The sequence below is a fragment of the Carya illinoinensis genome, chromosome 2 (assembly GCF_018687715.1).
Source record: "Carya illinoinensis cultivar Pawnee chromosome 2, C.illinoinensisPawnee_v1, whole genome shotgun sequence".
Taxonomy (NCBI): Eukaryota; Viridiplantae; Streptophyta; class Magnoliopsida; order Fagales; family Juglandaceae; genus Carya; species Carya illinoinensis.
In genome coordinates, this window is record NC_056753.1 from 29,450,803 (window position 1) to 29,472,930 (window position 22,128).

Here is a 22,128-nt window from a genome sequence, read left to right on the forward strand (position 1 = left end):
CAACTACGCGTAGCTGCCGGAAAATATAATTCGTTTTCTGCGTACTTTCGGAGTTCCCACGTGATCATCCCATAGTAGTTGTCGGAGTTGGACATCTAATTACGCGTACAACTACGCGTAGCTGCCGGAAAATATAATTCGTTTTCTGCGTACTTTCGGAGTTCCCACGTGATCATCCCATAGTAGTTGTCGGAGTTGATGAAAATAATTATAACTATTTAATGCATATTATAATTTGTTTTTTAAAAAAATTACGTAGATTAACCACTTGTGATTAATTTATTAAAGGAAAGAAGCTACGAACAACAAACCATTCCTTCAACCTCTCTAGTTTTATTCGTTGGGTTGGCAGCACTCAAACGATATCAGCATTCAGCAAGCTGGCACTGATCAAAAGTCATGTTTGGCGATTAATATTTTATAAAAGTACTTTTTTATACTTAACTCAAAATGTCCTTAAACAAATTAACATTAAGCTAGCTTGCTAATTTCCAAGCAACACGCTGATCATTAAGGAAACATCGCGGATGTTCCAAGATACAGGCCTACTTATACATGACCCTTGGAGCTTTAACCTTCTTGTGCTTACCGTTTTCATCACTACTACCCTTAATATTTTGGTTCAGAGCTGGGGCAAGCAGTCTTTCCAGGATAACAGTCCGATCTCCTCCAAAAAACGCGTCTCAACGGTTTGGTTTGACATATTTGATCGTCTGATCTCTGGTTGCAACCTTTCTTATTCATTGATCTCCTTTAATTTACATGCACCACCTTTGGTGTCATCAGCCTCATTTGCTTTCCTCTTGATTAACGTACAAGGACTACAAATATATATATATATATATATAAACAGTAGTACTACTCGTAAGGAGTCAGGGCACGGCCTAGTTTGTATCCAAACAGGAGTTGCTAGCAATATCATATCCTTGATATTTGCTTATACATTGTATCCTATGCTATTTTATTTCCAAACGGCCTTTTTTATCTTGAGCATCCTATTTTGCTTGATTAAAGATATTGAATATATATTTTGCTTTTCTTGTGTTTCTAATTACTGAATTGTCAATCCTTTTTACTCCAAATAACCTTTATAGTGATCATCTACGTGCTTCCTTTACTTTCCTTCTTTTGCTTTCCAAAATAATGTCTAGCTTTTCATTAGCAAGCAGCTTGGAACCACTTCAGTCATTACTCCATGCACGTACCACCCTTAGCAAACCCATCAACAGATGGCGCACAGCTTTTGTGACCATCTATTGTTCTAGAGCCTTGCTGTCATTTTACAAAAAATCTCTAACCCATATGAAAAATACAGACGTTTCACGCCAATCTTCTTTCTTCGTCGTGGACCTCAAACTGGACAACAATTTCAAAATTGATCAATCTACTCTCAATAAGCTTGTCAAAGAGAAAGATGCTGGAGGCCTAAAAAATATTGGAGGAATTCGAGGCTTAGCATCTAGTCTTGAAACCAATGTTGAAAATGGCATTTCTGCTGATGTTGAAGACGTGGCTCGTAGACAAGAGGCTTTTGGCTCAAACACGTACGAAAGACCACCAGCAAAGAGCTTCTTCCATTTCGTAGTGGAAGCCTTCAAGGATCTTACCATTTTCATCCTCTTAGGCTGTGCTTCACTTTCCCTTGCATTTGGTATAAAACAACATGGAATAAAAGAAGGCTGGTACGATGGTGGAAGCATATTTGTTGCTATATTTCTGGTCATTGCTGTTTCTGCCATTAGTAACTTCAAGCAAAACAGACAATTTGACAAGTTATCCAAAGTCAGCAACAATATCCAAGTTGATGTTGTGAGAGCTGGGCGACGTCAACAGATTTCAGTATTTGAAATTATTGTTGGAGATGTTGTTTGCTTAAAGATTGGAGATCAAGTTCCTGCAGACGGGATATTCTTAGATGGACACTCATTGCAAGTGGACGAGTCCAGCATGACAGGGGAGAGTGACAATGTTGAGGTAAATTGTAGTCATCCATTCTTGGTTTCTGGTACAAAGGTTGCTGATGGCTATGCCCAAATGCTTGTCACTTCTGTTGGCATGAACACAACATGGGGTGAGATGATGAGCTCGATCAACCGTGATACCAACGAACAAACACCTTTACAAGCTCGACTCAACAAACTAACTTCATCAATAGGTAAGGTTGGATTGTCAGTTGCTTTCCTAGTTCTCATTGTCCTGTTGGTTCGATACTTCACCGGAAATACAGAAGACGAGAATGGAAATAGGGAGTTCAATGGCAGCAAGACCAAGGCCGATGACATAGTGAATGCTGTGGTGGAGATTGTAGCTGCAGCAGTTACTATAATTGTGGTTGCAATTCCAGAAGGTTTGCCTCTAGCTGTCACACTTACACTTGCTTATTCCATGAAGAGAATGATGGCCGATCAGGCAATGGTGCGGAAGCTCTCTGCCTGTGAGACAATGGGCTCTGCCACCACCATTTGCACTGACAAAACAGGCACTCTCACGCTGAACCAAATGAAGGTGACAAAGTTTTGGTTAGGGGAAGAATCTTTTGCAAAAGATGCTCACTCATCAATTGCTCCACGTATTCTTGACTTGGTCCATGAAGGAGTTGCTCTAAACACTACCGGTAGTGTTTACAGGCCACCTCTAGGATTTGCAATCGAGTTCTCAGGAAGTCCCACTGAAAAAGCAATTCTTTCTTGGTCTGTTTTGGAGCTAAACATGGAAATGGAGAAAATGAAGGAAGGTTGCACGATTCTTTTTGTCGAAGCATTCAATTCCCAGAAGAAAAGAAGTGGGGTCTTGATGAGGAGAAAGGAAGACAACACAACCCATATACACTGGAAAGGAGCTGCGGAGATGATACTGAAGATGTGTTCAAGTTACTATGATGCCTCTGGAAATATCAAAGATATGGATGATGGTAAAATGCTGAAATTTGAGCAAATTATTCAAGGTATGGCAGCTAGCAGCCTCCGGTGCATTGCTTTTGCTCATAAGCAAATTTCAGAAGAATACAACGAAGATGCCGAAGAACATAAAAAGCTAAAAGAAGATGGTTTGACCCTTCTAGGGCTGGTGGGACTTAAGGACCCATGCCGTCCAGGGGCAAAGAAAGCTGTGGAAGATTGCCAAAATGCTGGTGTGAACATCAAAATGATCACAGGAGATAATGTTTTCACGGCAAAAGCTATAGCCACAGAATGTGGGATTCTAAGGCCTGGACAGGACATGTTCAGCGGAGCAGTAGTAGAAGGCGCAGAATTTAGAAATTACACACCAGAGGAGAGATTGGAGAAAGTTGAGAAGATTTGTGTGATGGCAAGATCCTCTCCTTTCGACAAACTTCTAATGGTAGAGTGCTTGAAACAAAAAGGCCATGTGGTTGCAGTTACTGGAGACGGCACAAATGATGCACCGGCATTAAAAGAAGCAAATATAGGACTTTCAATGGGGATCCAAGGCACTGAGGTTGCCAAGGAGAGCTCAGACATCGTCATTCTAGATGATAATTTTGCTTCTGTGGCCACAGTTCTCAAGTGGGGAAGGTGTGTCTATAACAACATCCAGAAGTTCATCCAATTCCAACTCACTGTAAACGTTGCTGCTCTTGTTATCAACTTTGTAGCAGCAGTTTCTGCGGGTGAAGTCCCATTAACAGCAGTGCAATTATTGTGGGTGAATTTGATTATGGACACGTTGGGTGCCCTGGCTCTTGCAACAGAAAAGCCCACTAAGGAGCTGATGGAGAAACCACCTGTGGGCTGGACTGAGCCACTTATTACCAACATTATGTGGAGAAACTTGTTGGCCCAGGCTTTATATCAGATAGCCATCCTCTTGACCTTGCAATTCAGAGGTGAATCAATCTTTGGGGTGACAGAGAAGGTAAATGACACCTTGATTTTTAATACTTTTGTTCTTTGCCAAGTCTTCAATGAATTCAATGCAAGAAAGCTGGAGAAAAAGAATGTTTTCAAGGGGATACATCGGAACAGGTTGTTCGTGGGGATCATTGCGATAACCATAGTCCTTCAAGTGATCATGGTGGAGTTTTTAAAGAAATTTGCAGACACAGAGAGGTTGAATTGGGTGCAATGGGGTGGATGCACTGGAGTTGCAGCAATTTCTTGGCCCATCGGTTGGATTGTCAAGTGGATACCTGTTCCAGAGAGACCATTTTTCAGCTTCCTAAAGATGGCAAAGAAACAAGGATTTTCACTCAAATTTTCCTATCTTTTTTAAGACAAGCCCACAGCTCAACCTACTTTTGCAGTTGAATTTATAGTGTATCTCTTATTTATTTTTAGTACTCTCAATATTTGATATGTGAAGTTGTGATTTCATTCATTTGATGATAAATAAAATTACTAATTTCATTTATTCTTTAACATACATCGAAGGCTGTTTCAACGATGTCTTTTGGGAATATGTCTGAATGCAACTTATAGTTAGAATCTATGACAAATCTATCACATTTATAAAGCGGAAAGCCAAGCGCAAGTATGAAAAATAAGATACTTGGAAAGACTACCAGAAATTTTTGTGTTCAAAACTTAGTTGAAGCAGCATAAGCATATCGAATTGCCTTGCAACTTGCCATCAAGACCCATCACTAAAGCCTTTATGGCACGATGTGTAATTCCCAATGTGTGGTGTATGATGAAACTGATATTCTTTCCGTTGCCATGGGTATATATGGAACCTCCCTCTTCCTTTTCTCGAATAGAGAAACAGAAAGAAAAGTGGAAATGATTATACCATCTTGGAACCAACTTTTATTTCTGTTTATCCATGGATGACCCTGCAAATTAAAAGAACCGTCATTCATACATTTCGTGGGAAATAGTCATTTTCTGCATGTTTATTTTGCTGGAATCTACTTGCAACATATATAATCCGCGGAAAATGCTAAATATCGGTTAATAATATAGGCTAAAATAACCATTCCGACAAGAACATATGGTAAGAAATTCCTTTTTTGCCGCCAACTTACCTCATTAGTAAAAAAAAAATTTCCAACTAGCTTACTAGAACAACTCTTTCTGGACAGAAAAGATGTCTAGATTAATTTTAAAGTCATTAATCTATTTTTCGGTAGAGTTTTGCTACATGCAAGTAAAGTTGCGCACTAATTTGCATACCAATACTGATTCATTCATACTTAAAATTTAAATCAACATTGTTTTCAATAAAATCTACTTTTTAACCAATCACATCAAATTGGTACACAGATTAGTGCACAATTGTACTTGCAACTAGATTTTTTCTTTTGGGTAATGTCCGGTCTTGGGAATATTCTTCGCTTCTCACAATTTGTAACTCGTGACAAATAAATTGGTCATAGATAAATATTTGAGACCAACTTTTTATGAACATGAATTTGGTAGTAACCAGCAATTATTTGCCACCAAATTGGATTTGTGGGAAAAAACTACGTCCCAAAAACTATTATCTATTGTTATGTATCTATTTTACAACTCTATGAAATTGAAGACAGTTTTGAAAATTTGAGATTTTCTTTTAATAAAGTGGCAAGATTTTATTGATTGATTATAAAATGAGTTATAAAATATTCATAAAAGAAAGTTGTAGATGTATCATTATTCATTACTCATTACAATATAATTCTTTCATATCCATTGCCACTGCGCGCATGCCATTGAGACTGGAAATGATGGCCTTCTTTAATATACGTTATGTCCATAAGTTTTAATTTCTCAATTTCATGTACTTCCGGACACTTTCATAAATGGGATGTTCCAAAAAATTGGCCACAAAGCCTTCCCTAACAGAAGCTCCTGAAGGTTGAGTAAAGGCAACGCAAATCATGCGATCAAGATATTTTTCAATTCAAAGATTTTTACAATTTGAAGAATAGAGTAATGTTTTTATAAGGTTACTACATCCAGAAGTTCATCCAATTCCAACTCACTGCAAAACATTGCTACTCTTGTTATCAACTTTGTAGCAACAGTTTCTGCAGGTGAAGTCTCATTAACAGTAGTATAATTATTGTGGGTGAATCTGATTATGGACACGTTGGGTACCCTAGCTCTTGCAACAGAGAAGCCCACCAAGGAGCTGATGGGGAAACCACCTGTGGGTTGGACTGAGCCACTTATTATCAACATTATGTGGAGAAATTGTTGGCCCAAGCTTTATGTCAGATATTCATCATCTTGACCTTGCAATTTCGAGGTGAATCAATCTTTGGGATGACTGAGAGGGTATATGACACCTTGATTTTTAATACCTTTGTTCTTTGCCAAATCTTCAATGAATTCAATGGTGAAGAAGAATATTTTCAAGGGGATACACAGGAACATGTTGTTCTTGGGGATCATTGCGATACCCATGCACAGTCCTTCAGGTGGTCATGGTGTAGTTTTTAAAGAAATTTGCAGCTACAGAAAGGTTGAATTGGGTGCATGAGTTTCTTGGCCTATCGGTTGGTGTCAAGTGGATACCTGTTCCAAAGAGACCATTTTTCAGCTACCTAAAGATGAAAGAGAAACAAAGTCTTGCACTCAAATTTTAGCGTCTTTTTTAAGACAAGCCCATGCATAGCTCAACCCACTTTTGCAATAGAAATGGTATTGTATTTTACTCTATTACTCTCATTGTACTCAATATATGTAAAGTAGTGATTCCATTCAGTTGATAATAAATAATAACTGATTTCATTTTTTTTCTTTAACAGACATCGAGGGCTGTTTCAATAATGTCTTTTGGGAATATATCTTAATGCTTATTGTTAGAATCTAGGACAAATCTATCGCCATTTATATAGTAGAAAGCCAAGGGCAAGTAACAAAAATAAGATATTTGGAAAGGCTACCAACAATGTTGTGCTCAAAACGTGAACTCAATATGAGTTATTAGTTGATGCAGCATATGCATGATTATTCGGCTTGCAGTAAGACCCATCACTAAAAAAAGAATTTATGAGAGAAAAAAAAGGAGAGCAACCACTTGCAATTAATATATGAGAAAAAATATTTGTAATCGTAAATTGTATAATAGCCGTATAGTCGTTTTAAAAAAAATAAATAAAACATGAGACTTATGTGAAAAAAATTAATTTTTTAATAATAAATTTCATTATTTTTTAAATTAATTACGTGTGTTTATACATTTTATAGTTATACATAGAATTACTCTTCTAACAAATCATGTAAATGGCTTCAATTAGCTTCGTCTACGTGATTTGTTAGAATATTGTCGCCTTGAAATGAGTGGCCAATGATCAGGAAGAGTCCCAACACCAAAGGATAATATATATTGTCTGTTCCGTTCGTATTTAGATTGGACAAATATACTTAAAAAAATTTCTTGATTTATTTTATAAAATTTTAAAAATCTTATAAAATCAGTCTTTAAAAATTTCAAAAACCTTTTGAAAAAAAAATAAAACAAAAAACTCATTAATAAAACTTTTGAAGCGGCACTCATCGGCCTATTTTATGTTCCAGTGAAGCATATCTTCCAACGCGGTTATTTTCTTTTTGACATGAACATAGCAGTACATCATGAAGACATGGATTATGGGCATATCTTCTATACTCCTGATTGTTGATTAAATTGCTCCTTTATTTAGTCTTACACCGGTGAGAAATAATGAAGGAACAAAATCTTTAAGTTATAAATAAGAGGCTTAGCCTTTTAGTTTAAGTGCACCAGTTGAAAGTTTATCTAGTAACTTTTAATTTTAGTTAAATTTCTCTATTAACCTTTTATAAAAAGAAAAGATGTGCAAAGTTAAAATTTTACTAGTGAGATAGTTTTGTGCGTGTGTTTGAGGTGAGAAGAAAAATTATGTGATTGTAACAATTTTTCACATAGTGAATTTTCTTCTTTAGGTCTGGTGGTTTTTCTCCTGTTTTGGAGTTTCTACATAAATTTTTTGTGTTGTTATTATTTCTCTATTTTTCTTGTTATTCCTGCAAAGGGTAGATCTTAGGGGGGTGAATTTGAAAGGTTTAAATTTTCAACAATTAGTATCAGAGCCACTAGGTTCTTTTTGTGGGGTGGAGTTTTAGTGTGGTAGTGTGGATACGTACAGTCTAAGGAGATTCTGTCTAAGAGATTGAAAATTTTAAGTGTGTCCATTGTGACCCTTCAATCTTTCATGGGAACTAACTTAGTGAAATACTATTCATTTTTACAGTAAATTCATCAAAGCAATGTCAGGAAGTATGGTTTCAAATCTTATCAAATTTGAGGTGGAGAAATTTGATGAGAGAATCAATTTTGGCTTGTGGCAAGTACAAGTCAAGAATGTTTTGATTCAATCAGGATTACACAAGGCATTGAAGGGTAGACCGACACTTGAAGTCAGCACTGATACTAGTGTGACTGGTGAAATGAGCAGATCTAAAATGAGCGATAAAAATTAGGAGGATCTGGATTTGAGAACAGCAAGTGTGATACGTCTGTGCCTGGCAAAAAATGTTCTTATAAATGTGCATAGAATATCTAAGGCAAAGAAACTCTGGGAAAAACTTGAAGAGTTGTATCAGACGAAGGGCATCTCAAATCGTGTGTATATGAAGGAGCAGTTTCATACAATGCGGATGAGTGAAGATACAACTATTTCAGATCATTTAAGCGTTCTCAATGACATTGTCGCTGAGCTAAAAGCTATTAGAATTAAAATTGATGATGGGTATCAAGCCTTGAGACTCATTTGCTCTCTTCCACCTTTCTATGAGTACATGAAGCCTATTTTGATACATATGAATGAGAAAATAATTTTTTCAGAGGTTACCGGCAAAATCTTTTCTGAAGAGAGAAGACTAAACAGTGGAAGCAATGTTCCACTTAAAAACTTAGTAATAGTAGTAGTTGAAAATGAGAAGATGAAGAACTCCATGAAGAAGAAAGTAGTCTGCTTAGAGTGTGGACAATCTGAGCATGTCAAGAAAAATTGTCCAAGAGGTGGAGCAGGTTCGGCAAGTGGCTCAAAGTCAGTAAATAGAGATACTGAAAATGTTCCTAATGTTGTGTCTCTCTCCATGGAAGATTTTGATCTTTATACATCTTCAGGGCATGCCACTAATTTTCAAAGTTGTCATGATAGGGGATGTGTTAATGTTAGCGGGTCCACAAATTTGCACATAGGCATTGGTTTGTCATTGATGCAACGTGTGTGGTGGAAATTCATGTCGATGGCTGATGAACTTCCAGGAAAACCAAACGTGGAAGTTATACCATAATTTTCAGCAAAATTGTTTTTCGACATGGGCCGAAGTGAAATGTTTGGAATTGATTTATTCTGAGTGGGTATGCTTTTATAGTGAAACATGATAGCGGAAGTTATGAAGATCCTCATCGAGGTGGAGTTTGACTGTGGGACTAGTCAAAGTTGCAAGGTGGAGATTGTTGACTAAATTGCTCATTTGTTTAGTCTCACACTAGTAGAAAATAATGAAAGAGCAAAATCTTTAAGTTATAAATAAGAGATTTAGCCTCTTAGTTTAAGTGCACCAGTTGAAAGTTTATCTAATAACTTTTAATTTTAATTAAATTTCTCTATTAGCCTCTTGTAAAAGTGAAAGAGGTGTAAAATTAAAGTTTTACTAGTGGGGTAATTTTGTGGGTCTGTTTAGGGTGAGGAGAAAAATTGTGTGATTCTAACAATTTTTCACATAGTGAATTTTCTTCTCTGAGTCTAGTGGTTTTTCTCCTATTTTAGAGTTTTCGTGTAAATTTCTTGTATTATTATTATTTCTCTATTTTTCTTGTTATTCCTACAAATGGTAAATCCTAGGATGTGAATTTAGGAGGTCCAAATTCTTAACACTGATATGACTAGAAATATCAACCTGAAATGACTAGTGGATACTTCCATCAGATGAGTTGAAACAGAGAGGTCCCCATAGTGGGTATCCATTTCATGAGCCTTGATGGCTAGCCCTTATTAACAGTTGGAGATTACACTTAAAGTGGTTATTTACATAGCCCCTCCCCACTTTTGGATGATACACTAGTAGCACAAAATAGAAAATCTCTCAAAAGAGTTTTCTCTAATCTCGACATTTAGGTTAATTTTTCAAAGAGAAAATATCGCTTTTGCTACTAATTACCAACATGTGAAATCACCTCTTATATTAGAATAGATGTTCCAACAGGTTCACTCTAAAAATTACTACCATCTGTGTGATTTGAGTCAATGTCAATTAACCTGTTGGGATGGTGCTTAAGTCCGGTTACTGATGGAGGTTTCTTTTTTGGTTTCTGTGGCCTTCTATCTCTCATTCTCTGTGGCTGGGTGAGGGGAGAGATGTGGGCTGATTTGTCACCACGGTTGGCTGTCCAATATACATGTTTGTTGTAAGCCATTTAGTGGCATTTCGAATTGCATGAAAAATTGATGGTTTTTGGTGTTATTTTCAAACTATATATGTTTGAGGAGAGATTTTTCTAAGTAACACATGAGAGAGAGAGAGAGAGAGAGAGAGAGAGAGAGAGCTTAGCTGATGTCTTGTCGTAGTCGTTTAGTTTTTCTACTTTGTTATCCGAAGTACGTGTCAACCAAACTGTAATCATAGTGGAATTAATTTTCCCGTGTGGATGGCCAATTGACAATCCTACCTTGTACTTTTGTTAGATATGGTGCTAGTTGTATATGGTCTCTTGTCAGTATTTGTTAATTAATTTGTCATTGTTGTATTTGAAACCTGTAAATATTTCATATAAAAAAAAAAAATCTCAACATATGAGGGACTAAACAAATAAAAGATTATGCGTATCTGAAGAATTCATATATGGTTTCCTTTCTGATTGTGCTTGTGAATAGTTTCATTTTTTTATTTTTTGTTTTCCCGTGGAATCAGTTTAATTTAGTTCTGAATTGATTTTTGGCACAGATATCTATAGCTAGCCATGGGGGAGACAGTTTTGCCTAGGATGCATGTCTAACATCTAGATTAAACTGACGATTGCAACGAACCTACCTATTGTTCCAACTGATAACCAGTTACATGAAAATCTCCCACAGTTGACGAGGTTAACGTGTTTGCTATCTCAGGTCCTCTTTATCTAGACCAACCTTTTTATTTTCTTCTTGCCCACTCCTAACTATAACTTTGTAGGCGTAACTATGTCCCAGTAATGCGTGAAGATGTAATGTATTAAGTGTTCTGATGATCTGTTTACAACAATTTGAGGCCACATTTGTGTTTATTATAAAAAATATATATGTGCCACCATATATTCAGGCTCGTTGAGAAATCTTTTCCCAAGGACTGAGTTATTCAGAATCTTCATCTTAGTATAAATAACGAAATTATTACTAAGATAGCATAGTGATATATATATATATATATATATATATATATATATATATACTTTGAGAAGGCCCAATATTAACGATATGGTCCCACCTAGCCAAGTGGTTGCTCTTATCGTATAGAGTAGCATTATCATGTCTTTAGGATAATTGTGTCTTGCATGTGAACATTTTGCACAAGGTTATAAAGGTTAGAAAAATGCATATTGGTTTAAATGAATTCAGGTGTTCATTTTCATTAAAGTTTGGTTATGATATAAATAACTATATATATCAAGTAGTGGTTGGAGTATGTTTGGATTCAAATTGATGGTGTACCTTAGATAGATGAAACAAAAATGTTTTCCTTCTTATGAAAGTATGTGGTGTGTCATAAGCGTTTGTAGAAATTAGAAACATGGTGGATTTTATATGGCTGCTTATTGTGTGGCTGTATCTTTGATGTGAAAAATTCCATTAGAGTCATGATTTCATGGTTTCTACTAATCTTCTTCAGGGTTGGCTCCTAAGGTGAGGTTGTAAACCACATGGCAATGCCCATGCAACAAATCTGTATGTTCTTATATGGTTATGTGCCTTGGGGGGTCTTAAACTGGTGGGATACTATCAATGACTTCAGTAAGGTGGATATGAGCTGATTTAATTAGACATGATAATATGGGTAGATTCTCTGTGGGGATCAACCTTTGATTGATTTGCTGTAATAATGTCCTAGTACGTGAGGGACATTTTCTATTGGCTAATACAATTTATTAAATATTTTTTCAGGTACTTACGAGCCCCTAAGATGTATGGATGAAGAGGCTTTGTATGCTGATTGTGGGTAGATGAACTGGAGCTGACATTCAGCAGCATGGAAAGAGTTTATGTCTGTCTAGAATGGAAATTAATATTATTTATACATGTAGTTAGGCACATAAAGTGAGGTACGAAAACTGGAGGCATGTAGGCTTCCCTACTGTACTCCCCACTTTGCAAATATTGATGTATTTCCATATTTGTTTGCCCTGTTTTATTGGAATGAAGTTTTCATAGTGTTCCATTAATTATGTTATATATATGGGTGCATGAACATAATTTCTCAACAAATTCCTTTTGCTGTACAGTTCAGGAATGTCCTTCAAAACATGTTCAATCGTTGTTTAATTGAATATAATTTTGATTTGGCGATTGTTGATGCTAGCACATCGTTGGAAAAACGTACCAACACAGCATTTTGCTATAAGTAGGATTTTATGAGAAAAGACCTTTTAAGAAGAGGTGAGAATATTGCTGCTGAATCTCAGTGTAACAGAGAGAATAAATAGTCTAGCTAGGTGTCACAATATGAGTGGTCATTAAATTCAATTATGTTATGTACATGTTCCATCAATAGCCATCACTGTACACTGCTCATGTATTCGAATATACAGCAATACAATACACAGTTCCATAGAACCTTTTCACAAACACTTGGTGTGTATCTTCTTCCTCTGTTTCAGCTTGCTATCACGAGCCCAACGGACCCGCGTCCTTCATACAATTTTTTTTTTTTTTTCCTATCTTCTTCTCCGTTTTACGCTTATGGCTCCTTCTGCAAAATCACCTAACTCTTCCGTCTCGCCCTCTATTCTTAATTCTGCAGGTGATATGGTCAGGAAAAGCCATGTTATCTCAAGGAGCCAGAAACTTTTCCCACAAATAGACATCATGAGGAATATTCTTTATCGATGAATTCAAATACTCGAAAATATTGCTTCTCGCACTTTTACGGACGCCTTGTCTTGTTTGGTAAATTATTTATTTCCACAAAATGTGTTCATGCGAAAAACAATATTGCACCATCCCTGTTCATGGTAAAATGTTGTTTTTTTCACCACAGAACCCGATTTCGGGGGTCATTTGCCACGAAATTTCTCCGCCGGTTCAATTGTGGGGAAAATTACCTATTGCCCACTAGTCGGTGATTTTCGTGGAAAAAGATACCCAATGTCATCAATTTTATGTCACGAGTTTCCAGTCTGTCCACGGTTGAATTTAGTGAGAAAAAAAGGCTTTTCCCACTAATGATATGATCCTTTCCGACCACATACCCTCCTGGAAAAAACCAGTATTCCTTGTAGTTTAATTATATGAACCTCCCGACACTTGCATGAAGTGAAAGTTCCAAAAGAATTGGTCAGAAAGCCTTCCACTCGGAAGCTCCCGAGTAAAGGCAACGCAAATCGTGCGATCAAGATATTTTCCAATTTGAAGAATTTCTTAATACCCTCTGCATCTACCGACATATAATATAATTTTTAATATTAAGAATAGAGTAATGTTGTTCTAAAGTCACGTCACTACATATCTATATATATATATACATGCTATCCACACAATTTAAATAGTAATTTTTTTATTTATAATGGTTAAATTTTAAAATTTAAATTTTAAATCAATTATATTATATGATAAAGATTTTACAATGGAATTACTCTTAAAATAACTTTGGTTTTTTTTTTCCTCTGCCACAATTAATCCCAGAGAAAGTTCGTGGAAGCTGGTGGCTAGATGGAAAAGGCGTTAAAGTTCGACTACGCGTAAAAAAGATCTCGTCGGTAGACACGGCGCGGTCCACGTAATACGTGTGTATGGTCAAACAATAAGGACGACGCCGCAGACTTCAGGGACATGTTTCAATTAATTAGAAGCGAACGCGAAGAAACACGCTCCTACTTCATATGCAAGTAATTTTTTTGTATATGTATCTTATCCATCGCTCCCATTAATGATATTACAACATCTCTCTGTATTTTTCTTCATCTTCTTGTTAGCGTTTCTTTGTTCATGAATTCCTTCCCGGCCAGGATAAGTGGCTATTGATCTGATAATCTCTCTCCAACACCTCTTTCCCTTCTCTTTCTTTCTCCTTATCTCTATTCTCTCTCTATCTCTCCATCTCTAACACTAACACCAACATGACACTATCGTCTTGCCTAGTCTTATTTAGCGTCGCTCAACGAAACAAAGAAAAATTCCTATTTCTTCATCTCTTTAATCTCTCTTTCTCTATGTTTCCTTGTTTGTCATAATTTATTTATTTTTACTTTTTGCAAATCCTTAAAAATCTTAAAAGTTTATTTCTCAGATCTGAACATTTTCTTGTTTTCTCCCTTTTTTTTGTTGGATATGCATATTCTTGTGCAATTTGTGTTTCTTAGTATAGAGAATATTTTTATGGGTATGATTTGAGGATCTATGGAAGTCGTGGGTTTGGAGAAGTCGGATTTTGTCTCTGAATGTTTTTGCCTAATTCAAAGATTATTTTTTAGATCTACACATGCATTATAGATTATGTTTGGATTTACTTTTGTGTGATTTTTTTTTTTTTTTTTTTTTGTCGGATATGCATCTTCTCGTGCGATTTCCGTTGCCTAGTATGAAGCATATTTTTTTGGGTTGATTTGAGGCTTTGTGGAAGTCATGGCTTTGGAAAAGTTTATAGATGAGGGGTTTAGCGAAATAACTGAGGATTTGGCTATCTCCTACCATGCAGTCTAATATATTTTTTAATGGACTACCTACGTGGTGATCAGTTATTGGTGGGCTATTTTTTATAATAATACAAATGGATCAATTTTAAGGTTTTCTCATTTACTATTACACATCAACGGGAAATAAAAGTTAACGGCAAGAGAATGAAAATTAATGAAAAAATAAGAAAAATCATTGTAACAATTAGATAGATACTTATATAATAAATAGATATACCCTTGTAGCTCTTCTTGTGCTCATCGCTTTTATCAGTACCCTTGATATTTTGGTTCAAAGCTGGGGCAAGAAGTCATTCTAGGATAACAATCCAATCTCCTCCTAAAACCTCGTCTCACAGTTAGATTTTTTTTACAAATCTTATAAAATTCGTTTTTATGTTGGTACAAAAGGGCTGCAAAACCATAAATAGTGAGAAAATTTTGCTTTAAAGCGCATTATAATGTTATTTTTCTTAAGGCAACATTCGCCTCTACTAATAATGGTATATATATAAGTTACAAGCGAATTTACCTCTAAGATATAATGAAGATTAGAATAAGTCTGTTTGTCTAATTACATTATGTACATACAAAATTAGACTGAATACCCTCAGATTTTACTATTCAACCAAGAAATTAGAAATCTGTTCTCTACAGAATGAATAGATTTTAATAATAAGTTTTGAAGAAATGAAGACTTTTAGAAAAGAAAAAATTTTGAAATTAAATTATGAGATTTTGTAATTCTATTTTACTTCAATTGTAGGCTAATGGGTCTCTTTATAAAACTAAATTATGAGAGTTTGTAATTCTATTTTACTTTAATAATAGGTTAATGGGTCTATTTATAAAATTCCAAAAGATGTGAATGAAAAGTTGTTTATTTTTCTATAATCTAATCCGAATAGATATATTTATTGTAACTATTACTAACTGACACAAAGGTTGGATCCACTCCACACTGGTTCGAAACCAAACAGGTGCAACTTTTCATTTTAATTGCAGCGCCTCGTGTTTGCTCGTGCCCCTTGATGTGTTGCAACTTGCAACGCTTGGCTACATAAATCTCAAACCCATGTCTTTTGGGTTAAATAAAGCCATCAATACCACGAAGCCAATGACCGGCTTCAGCTATACATAAGGACCCAAAACACTATATGCCTTATAAACTTTCTATAACTTCTCTCTTCCTAAAATAATTCATAACTTTTAAAAATAAATTCCAACATATTATTAATAATAAATATAATATATATTATTTTGAAAATATTTCCAACGCTTTACAATTTTTTTTTTTTTAAATCTCAAAAACCTTTTCAAAAAAATAAAACAAAAAACTCAAAAAAAAATTGTCTATTATCTATTCTCTCTCAAATATAAATATTAACTTTTCATTTCTTTATCTCTAATAAAATAAATCGGATTAAGATAAATGAAGATAGAGCTGATGAAATAATTTTGTTTAAATTAAAAGTATATGTTCTTAAAGAAGGACGACTTTTTTTTTTTTTTTTTGAAAATATAATCATTACGAAAGGGTGAATTTTAAGATACGGGGGATTTGGCAAAAAATAATAAATAATAACACTTAGATGGAGATGAAGATTTAAAGAGATGATTAGCGTTTTTGAAAGGAGGATAATTAAGATTAAACAAAAAAATGATTTTTTATTTTTATTTTTTTAGAGCGTAGCTTTAATTAGCTAGCCCATAAGCCCAATGTGAGTGAGGCCACAAGCAAAGAGGATATAGCCTTTTTTCTGCGAAACTTTTTATATGGATGAAAGAACTCGGATGGATCGAAACCAACCCAGTCGACCTAAGACCCGCTCCATATGACGGTGGAAAATGCCGTACGATCCACGTAACCTATTATTATTGGTCGGAATACGTTTGTTTTCTATTTTGTCTCCCGAGCATTTCTCCCGAAAATATTTTTTCTATTTTTCTTTTTATTACTTAATGATTAAGTAAATATTTTTAATTAATGGTGGGAAACTTTTTTTAATGTTTAAAAATAAAAAAAATAAAAAAGAACTCATCGGTAGCCACGGCGAATATGGTCGCATTTATGGGTCAAACAAAAAATAGAAAGAAATGCGGCGCACACACTTCAGGATATGTTCCAATTAAGGGTAGTGCTGATTACCCTGTCATTAAAAAAAAAACTAAAAAAATATATAATTTTATTAATAATCATTTTTTTAATTATTAAGTTAAATAAAAAATAAAAAAATAATTTAAAAAAAAAAAATAAACAGTAAAAAGATGGTAATCCTATCATTTTCTTTTAAAGAGGTGATTAATGTTTTTAAAAGGACGATAATTAATTGTCAAGAGCACGTAACTATGGCATGAGATCCAATTTTTATAAGAGAGATTTTGGGTTCAATTTCTCTTCTTAATTTCCTATTATTTTTTAATATTTAAAAAAAAAAGATAATTAATTAACCAGTCCATAAGCCCAATGTGAATGGGGCCACAAGCAAAGAGGATATAGCCTGTTTGTCTGGGAAACTTTTTATACATATGGACGAAAGACCCTTTCCATATGGCGGTGGAAAATGCTGTGGATCAACGTAATACGTGTGTTTTCCGCTTGGGGTAAAACAAAAAAGGAAGACGCTACAGATTTCAGGGACATGTTCCAATTAATTCTAATTAATTAGAAGCGAAGGCGAAGAAATACACTACTACTTCATATGCAAGTAATTTTTTTATATATATATCTTATCCATCGCTACCATTAATGATATTACAACAGCTCGATCTCTTTCTTTTTCTTCATCTTCTTGTTAGTGTTTCTTTGTTCATGAATTCCTTCCCTGCCAGGATAACAGGCTCTTGATCTGATAATCTCTCTCCAACTGCTCATATTTACGGTTCGGTCTTCCACCTTAATTTTTTTGTCTATCTAATTACGTCCTATGTCTTTCATTAATTCCTTGATCATTTCCTACATATACATACCATGCATACACCACCTTTATATAGTTTGAATCCAAACTAGCAATTTTATCCATTATTTGGCATTGCATATACTAATTATTTTACTCCATTCGTTCATAAAAACCTTTGCTGCTTTTTTACGCTATTTTTACTTCCCAAAAGTCTTTTTTATTTTTTTGGCTCTTAAACATCCTGTTTTGGCTGACTGAGGATATTCATTTTGCTTTTGTCAATCCTTTTTTTTGTTTTTTTTTTTTTCATTTTTCTCTTACAAATAACCTGATCTATAGTGCAGGTGATCTGCTTCCTTTACTTTCTTCTTCTGCTTTCCAAAATAATGTCTAGCTTTTCATTAGCAAGCTTGGAACCACTTCAGTCTTTACCCCATGCACGTCCCACCCTTAGCAAACCTATCAACAGATGGCGCACGGCTTTTGTGACCATCTATTGTTCTAGAGCCTTGCTATCACTTTACAAAAATTCTCTAACCGACAAGAAAAATACAGAGGTTTCACGCCATTCTTCTTTATTCGTTGTGGACTTCAAACTGGACAACAATTTCAAAATTGATCAAACTACTCTCAGTGAGCTTGTCAGAGAGAAAGATGTTGGATGCCTAAAAAATATTGGAGGAATTCGAGGCTTAGCATCTACTCTTGAAACCGATGCTGAATTTGGGATTTGTGTTGATTTTAAAGACGTGGCTAGCCGACAAGAGGCCTTTGGCTCAAACACGTACAAAAGACCACCTACAAAGAGCTTCTTCCATTTCGTAGTGGAAGCCTTCAAGGATCTTACCATTTTCATCCTCTTAGGCTGTGCTTCACTTTCCCTTGCATTTGGTATAAAACAACATGGAATAAAAGAAGGATGGTACGATGGTGGAAGCATATTTGTTGCTATATTTCTTGTTATTGCTGTTTCTGCCATTAGTAACTTCAAGCAAAACAAACAATTTGACAAGTTATCCAAAGTCAACAACAATATCCAAGTTGATGTTGTGAGGGCTGGGCGACGTCAACAGATTTCAGTATTTGACATTGTTGTCGGAGATGTTGTTTGCTTAAAGATTGGAGATCAAGTTCCTGCAGACAGGCTATTCTTAGATGGACACTCATTGCAAGTGGACGAATCCAGCATGACAGGGGAGAGTGAGCATGTTGAGGTAAACTGCAGTCATCCATTCTTGGTTTCCGGTACAAAGGTTGCTGATGGGTATGCCAGAATGCTTGTCACTTCTGTTGGCATGAACACGACGTGGGGTGAGATGATGAGCTCGATCAACCGTGACACCAACGAACAGACACCTTTACAAGCTCGACTCAACAAGCTAACTTCATCAATAGGTAAGGTTGGATTGGCAGTTGCTTTCCTAGTTCTCGTAGTCTTGTTGGTTCGATACTTCACCGGAAATACAGAAGACGAGAATGGAAATAGGGAGTTCAATGGCAGCAAGACCAAGGCCGATGACATTGTGAATGCTGTGGTGGAGATTGTAGCTGCAGCAGTTACTATAATTGTGGTTGCAATTCCAGAAGGTTTGCCCCTAGCTGTCACACTAACACTTGCTTATTCCATGAAGAGAATGATGGCCGATCAGGCAATGGTGCGGAAGCTCTCTGCCTGTGAGACAATGGGCTCTGCCACCACCATTTGCACTGACAAAACAGGCACTCTTACGATGAACCTAATGAAGGTGACGCAGTTTTGGTTAGGGGAAGAATCTTTTGCAACAGATGTCCACTCATCAATTGCTCCATGTATTCTTGACTTGGTCCACGAAGGAGTTGCTCTAAACACAACCGGCAGTGTTTACAGGCCGCCTTTAGGATTTGAAATCGAGTTCTCAGGTAGTCCCACTGAAAAAGCAATTCTTTCTTGGTCTGTTCTGGAGCTGAACATGGAAATGGAGCAAATGAAGGAAAGTTGCACGATTCTTTTTGTTGAAGCGTTCAATTCCCAGAAGAAAAGAAGTGGGGTCTTGATGAGGAGAAAGGTAGACAACACAACTCATATGCATTGGAAAGGAGCTGCGGAGATGATACTGAAGATGTGTTCAAGTTACTATGATGCCTCTGGAAGTATCAAAGATATGGATGATGGTAAAATGTTGAAATTTGAGCAAATTATTCAAGGTATGGCAGCTAGCAGCCTTCGGTGCATTGCTTTTGCTCATAAGCAAATTTCAGAAGAAGATAACGAAGATGGCGAAGAACATAAAAAGCTAAAAGAAGATGGTTTGACCCTTTTGGGACTGGTGGGACTTAGGGACCCATGTCGTCCAGGGGCGATGAAAGCTGTGGAAGATTGCCAAAATGCTGGTGTGAACATCAAAATGATCACAGGAGACAATGTTTTCACAGCAAAAGCTATAGCAACAGAATGTGGGATTCTAAGGCCTGGACAGGACATGTATAGCGGAGCAGTGGTAGAAGGTGTGGAATTTAGAAACTACACACCAGAGGAGAGACTGGAGAAAGTCGAAAACATTTGTGTGATGGCAAGATCCTCTCCTATGGACAAACTTCTGATGGTAAAATGCTTGGAACAAAAAGGCCATGTGGTTGCAGTTACTGGAGACGGCACAAATGATGCACCAGCATTAAAAGAAGCAAATATAGGACTTTCAATGGGGATCCAAGGCACTGAGGTTGCCAAGGAGAGCTCAGACATCGTCATTTTAGATGATAATTTTGCTTCGGTGGCCACAGTTCTCAAGTGGGGAAGGTGTGTCTATAACAACATCCAGAAGTTCATCCAATTTCAACTCACTGTAAACGTTGCTGCTCTAGTTATCAACTTTGTAGCAGCAGTTTCTGCAGGTGAACTCCCATTAACAACAGTGCAATTATTGTGGGTGAATCTGATTATGGACACGTTGGGTGCCCTGGCTCTTGCAACAGAGAAGCCCACCAAGGAGCTGATGGAGAAACCACCTGTGGGCTGGATTGAGCCACTTATTACCAACATTATGTGGAGAAACTTGTTGGCCCAAGCTTTATATCAGGTAGCCATCCTCTTGACCTTGCAATTTAGAGGCGAATCAATCTTTGGGGTGACTGAGAAGGTAAATGACACCTTGATTTTTAATACTTTTGTTCTTTGCCAAGTCTTCAATGAATTCAATGCAAGAAAACTCGAGAAGAAGAATGTGTTCGAGGGGATTCACAGGAACAGGTTGTTCTTGGGGATCATTGCGATAACCTTAGTCCTTCAGGTGGTCATGGTGGAGTTTTTAAAGAAATTTGCAGATACAGAAAGGTTGAATTGGGTGCAATGGGGTGCATGTATTGGAGTTGCAGCAGTTTCTTGGCCTATGGGTTGGATTGTCAAGTGGATACCTGTTCCAGATAGACCATTTTTCAGCTACCTAAAGATGAAAAAGAAACAAGGACTTCCACTCAAATTTTCCCGTCTTTTTTAAGAGAAGCCATTGGTTGAACCCACTTCGGCAGTAGAATTAGTAGTGTAATATCTCTTATTATACTTTCAGTACTCTATTTGTACATAGTATTTTTTTGTTAAGTAGTGATTTCAATCATTTGATGATAAATAACTACTGATTTCATATATTCTTTAACATACATCGTGGGTTGTTTCAATAATATTTTTTGGGAATATGTCTGAATGCGACTTATAGTTAGAATCTAGGACAAATCTGTCGCCATTTATAAAGTAGAAAGCCAAGGGCACGTACCAAAAGTAGGATACCTGGAAAGACTACCAACAATTAATTGCTGTGCTCAAAACGTAGTTGAAGCAGCATATGCATGTCTAAGATTATTTGGCTTGCAACTTGCAATACAGACCCATCACTTAGGCCTCTACGGCACAATGTGCAATTCCCAGTGTGCGCCGTGAGGTGTCCGGTACTTAGAATTTATATATATATATATATATATATTCTTAATGGTTAAAGATACTTTAAAAATGATTAAAGAAAAATAAAAATAAATAAAAAATTTATTTGTATTAGTGTACGACTACTCTAGCATTATCTTAATTTAAATTGTAATATTTTAATTATAAAATTTAAAATTTAAAATTTAAATTAAATTATAATACGGAAATAATAAGTATATTATATGGTAAAAATTTTACAATAGAAAAATAACTTTCGTTTTTTTTTTCTTTTGCCACAATTAATCCCAGAGAAAGTTCGTGGAATTAGCTGGTGCATAGAAAAGTCGTACGTTCTACCCAAATCTAAAACTAAAAGCAGTTACAACGGCCGTTGACCATTGTCAAGAGAAGAGATCAAAATTGATGAGGACAACTTCGAACAGAGAAATATTAAAAATAAATGGATAAGGATAACGACTGAACACGTACCTGTTAAATATCATCCTAATTGTGAATGTGTAGATTACATAGCTACTGCATATGCATCATCCCACACGTCAC

General features: G+C 35.9%; 2 protein-coding genes across 3 annotated transcripts; both read left to right on the plus strand.

The window, feature by feature from the left end:
* The first annotated feature begins 422 nt into the window (after nucleotides 1–422).
* LOC122300744 (putative calcium-transporting ATPase 13, plasma membrane-type) lies at nucleotides 423–4,383 on the plus strand. The gene is made up of 2 exons (XM_043111618.1): nucleotides 423–723; nucleotides 1,316–4,383. Exons 1-2 carry the CDS (start codon nucleotides 528–530, stop codon nucleotides 4,231–4,233), a joined length of 3,114 nt encoding a protein of 1,037 aa, XP_042967552.1. The 5' UTR covers nucleotides 423–527; the 3' UTR covers nucleotides 4,234–4,383.
* A 13,134-nt stretch (nucleotides 4,384–17,517) lies between these two features.
* LOC122300746 (putative calcium-transporting ATPase 13, plasma membrane-type) lies at nucleotides 17,518–21,393 on the plus strand. Of its 2 annotated transcripts, none has more exons than XM_043111620.1 (2): nucleotides 17,518–17,657; nucleotides 18,015–21,393. In XM_043111620.1, the coding sequence occupies exon 2, from the start codon at nucleotides 18,062–18,064 to the stop codon at nucleotides 21,146–21,148; it is 3,087 nt and encodes a 1,028-aa protein (XP_042967554.1). In that variant the 5' UTR covers nucleotides 17,518–17,657; nucleotides 18,015–18,061; the 3' UTR covers nucleotides 21,149–21,393. The 2 variants fall into 2 exon arrangements, with proteins under 2 accessions (XP_042967554.1, XP_042967553.1); XM_043111619.1 differs by having other exon boundaries at nucleotides 18,020–21,392.
* The last annotated feature ends 735 nt before the right edge of the window (nucleotides 21,394–22,128 follow it).

What these genes read in the sequence shown, in the direction of transcription:
- LOC122300744 (XM_043111618.1), top strand. Translation starts at nt 528, where the DNA reads ATGTTCCAAGATACAGGCCTACTTATACATGACCCTTGGAGCTTTAAC. An exon ending in ATTTGATCGTCTGATCTCTG is followed by an intron (nt 724 to 1,315) that starts GTTGCAACCTTT and finishes TGAAAAATACAG; the next exon opens with ACGTTTCACGCCAATCTTCT.
- LOC122300746 (XM_043111620.1), top strand. Translation starts at nt 18,062, where the DNA reads ATGTCTAGCTTTTCATTAGCAAGCTTGGAACCACTTCAGTCTTTACCC.